General features: G+C 26.8%; 1 protein-coding gene across 1 annotated transcript; it reads right to left on the bottom strand.

Annotated features, from left to right (window-relative positions):
- Positions 1 to 2,814: 2,814 nt before the first annotated feature.
- On the bottom strand, positions 2,815 to 3,680 carry AGL87 (AGAMOUS-like 87). Its single transcript, XM_011002780.1, has one exon. The coding sequence runs from the start codon at positions 3,490 to 3,492 to the stop codon at positions 3,004 to 3,006; it is 489 nt and encodes a 162-aa protein (XP_011001082.1). The 5' UTR covers positions 3,493 to 3,680; the 3' UTR covers positions 2,815 to 3,003.
- Positions 3,681 to 3,905: the final 225 nt, after the last annotated feature.

Here is a 3,905-nt window from a genome sequence, read left to right as displayed (position 1 = left end):
AGACTAAATAAACTTATAAAAAAATTATTAATTTACCTGTTAAATAATATTACATATATTATTTTAAAATTATAAATTTATTCAATTAAGTCTATACTTGATTTTTTAGGTCAAAAAATGTAGTCCTATATATTAATTACATTATAGTCCATCAATTTATAAAATTTATTTATAATCAAATCACACTTAATTAATCATTCTGTTAACTTTCCTAATAAGTTGATCATAATATAAATCCTAATCCTAATCCTAAATAAAATAATTTAATTTATCATTAATTCAATAATTGATTGATTTATATTTGAAGATTAAGTACAATATCTAATAACTTATCATTATCCCCCAATTATTAAGAAACTAATAAATGGTTTAACTTAGTATTTCAATTATTCATTAGGTTCCTAATAAGTTGATGAGAATATAAATTATAATTTTATACAAAATAAGATTAAATAAATTAAATAATTTAATTTATTATCAATTCAATAATTGATTGATATATATTTGAAAATCAAATACAATGTCTAATAACTTATCATGATCTCCCAAATATAAAAAAAAAAAAAATAAGTTTTTTCTCAATGAAATCATTAGATTTTCTAATAAGTTGATTAGAATATAAATCCTAATCCTAAATAAAATTAAATTAAATAAATTAAACAATTTAATTTATTATCAATTCAATAATTGATTGATTTATATTTGAAGATCAAGTACAATATTTAACAACTTGTCACGATCTCTCAAATATTAAGAAAATAGTGAGTGATTTGACTTAACATTTCAATTACCCATTAAATTTCTTAATAAGTTGATTAGAATATAAATTCTAATCATATATAAAATAAGATTAAATAAATTTATTATTAATTCAATAATTGATTGATTCATATTTAAAAATTAAGTATTAACAACTTGTTATGATTCTCCAAATATTAACAAAATAATAAGTGGTTTAACTTAATATTTATGTGACTAATTTCTCAATAATTATTATCCTTTCATCAAGAATATTCTGATTTAGATATTATAACATGGAGTATATCTGTTTTGTTAAATCATTTTAGTTCTGAATATTATAATCATTGATTCTTTAAATAATATTTGTACTTTTCAAATCTCAGTTTACCTTACCAAGGGTTTCATAATCAATATTATTTGAGAAATGATAAAGTATTTTTTTTATAATTCATATAAGGTGATAAATCCTCTCTTGATTATTTAAATATTTTTAGATAGTTAATACTATACCTAATATTTATCCATTTATTACCCTTAATTGGATAACGCGTGGTTAGAATTAAACATAGCACTCTTTATATAAGATAATTTAATGGTATCAAGTCTAATTATTTACACAACAATCATCTGAACTTTTCCATACATATGAGTGATATCCTTGTATGAATTCTCTTACGAGTTATTTTAATATATATGTTATCTAATAAGTATCTGCACATTAATTTTATTGTATTTTTTATATTTTAATTTATAAAAATAACTGTTTTTTTATAATTAAAAAAAATATAATATCAACACTACAAGACTAACCTAGAATCCCTCCAAATAAAAAGGGAATGGGATAAATCTAGATAGTAGCGAAAAACAATGCCTTGGGAGGAACACGAACCAATGAATTAAAAACTTACAAAAAATGATGCACAACTTTTCCATGATATATTTATTAAAATGAGAGGAGAGGATAACATAGTTTAGCTTCTTGTTATTTCTTAATGCTCCTTGTTAGTAATTTAAGTAGCAAATGGAAAAATTAAAACCTATTTAAAGCAATAATCGCGACAACACAAATGAAGTTACATTTTAATGGCAATTTTTAATGCTTCTTGTAAGTTAGTCATTTTGAAACGCCATTCATAACTTTCGCAGCATTTGCTCAAATGAAGTTACATTCAATGTCTTTGAGGGTGACACACATAATCTTGGCTCTATAATTAATTAGAAATAAAACATTGATAAATTAATTATAGAGCCAAGATTATTGTTTCCTCTTGTGTTGCACACAATTTATATAGAGTTATACTTTGGTTAATCAACAATTAAAATGACAAAAAAAAAATCATATAAAAAACATGAGTTGAAACAAGAAAAGGAAGTTCTAAATATAAAAGCACAAATAGGAATTTATTTCTAGGATTTGTTAATTTCTTCTTTTCTTGTTTACCTAGACTTGCCTATAAAGGAAAATTGCCAAAAAAAATAAAGAAAAATCAAATTGAACATCCATCTTTTCAAGTAAATATATTTTTGAATTTAATTGTAACCATTTATTTGTTTTAAAAGGCTCACATTAATCAAATCCAATATATCATTTTCTTTTAGAACATTATATATATTTGTTTAAAAGTAAGTATTTTTTTATTTGAAAATACTTGAAAATAATTTTTTTAAATTTTTAATACCAAAACATAAAAAAATTTAAAAATATAATTAGACTGTGCATGATAAACAAATAACAATAGCAATCTCTCAATTTAGGCAACTTGGTCAGAGCAATTTGTATGCATCGTATTTTTCTGTTAAGAAGATAATTGCTTTAATTTCCATATAAATAATGGTCATGACAGATCAAGCATTCGTGCTGTACATTCTTGGTCACCGCAGCATCACTGTATGGCATCATCGTCATTAGATTTGAGCTCGTAAAAAAGTTAGCATGTATTTCGATGGATTCCAATCCTTTTCCAATAATTTATCACAGAAGGTCAACTCTTCAATCAGAACATTTGTTTTCCCATCACAACCTACCTAGAGTTCTTGTCTTCTTCTTCTTCTTTTATCATATTATGTCAAGGGTTGCTATAATTAAAGATATATATCCAACCAGATGAGATGAAAGGGTCACAGTTCAACAGAAGGAGAAAATATAAAGATGAGCAAAGCATATGAACTGCTGAGAGTTCTCCTATGGAAAACAAGATTCTAAAACAGCCTTCATCTGAAAGGTTTGGTCTTTAATCAATCCATTCTCTAAACCACCAACAATTAAGCACTATTCTCATTCTCAGCATGCTCGATCTCAGAGGTGACAGACGCAATCATTTCCTCCAGAAACTGAATTGATTCAGACGGGTTCTTTATGTGTTTTAAATCATGTAAATCCATACCTTCTGTGCAGCCGGCCATCATTAACTCCAACTCGAGCCCTAGATTTTTCCGCCTTCGTTTCTCCAGTTGCTGAGTCAGCTTGGATACGTTTGTGCTGAGAAAAGCTTCTTGGTCCACCATGTATTTTCCTGGCTTTCTTGATGGTAATCTCTTCAACTCTTCAAACACATACAATGCTTCTGCAGGGGAAGGCCAAATCTCTGGCTGATCATCATAGGGACTGAAAATAATAGCGCAAGCGATAACCCCACAAAGAGTTGCGAGTTCATCAAGCTTCTTCAGTAGGCCAGCCTTCCTCTTCCTGAAGGTCACTTTCCTAACAGATTCGTTGGAAATCAATTCATGTTTTACCTTCCTGCGGCCCATTGTCAAGAATGCCAAGAAGATTAAATATTTCTAGAATTTGATGATGAGTTGAAAGCCTCAGAGATTATGGAAATCGAGAGATATAGAAGCAAATATGCTTAAACAGCACAACATAGTAAGATAAATCATGAACAACTCAGTATTTCCTAGTGTAAAGGGGTAAATGGGGGGGAGTTACAGGACCTCAAATAATAAGAACAAAAAATTAAAATTTTTAAATTATCCCTCTATTGAGTTGCAGTAAAAGACTCGTTTTTAGTCAAGGTTTTACGGTTGAGTTTTGTTTTTGATCCCCATGTAAAGTAGCATATTCACTGGATCCTTTGCTTGCACATGTTGCGGATTGAATTTTTATTTTTAAGTATAAAAAAATATTAAAATGCTGCTAATGTGTTTATTAGCAAAAAAAATAA

This window comes from Populus euphratica, unplaced genomic scaffold (assembly GCF_000495115.2).
Source record: "Populus euphratica unplaced genomic scaffold, PopEup_1.0 scaffold312.1, whole genome shotgun sequence".
Lineage (NCBI taxonomy): Eukaryota > Viridiplantae > Streptophyta > Magnoliopsida > Malpighiales > Salicaceae > Populus > Populus euphratica.
This window is presented reverse-complemented; position numbering and strand designations above follow the sequence as displayed.

Excerpts from the sequence above, each read along its gene's own strand:
- AGL87 (XM_011002780.1), bottom strand. The coding sequence starts at position 3,492 with ATGGGCCGCAGGAAGGTAAAACATGAATTGATTTCCAACGAATCTGTT.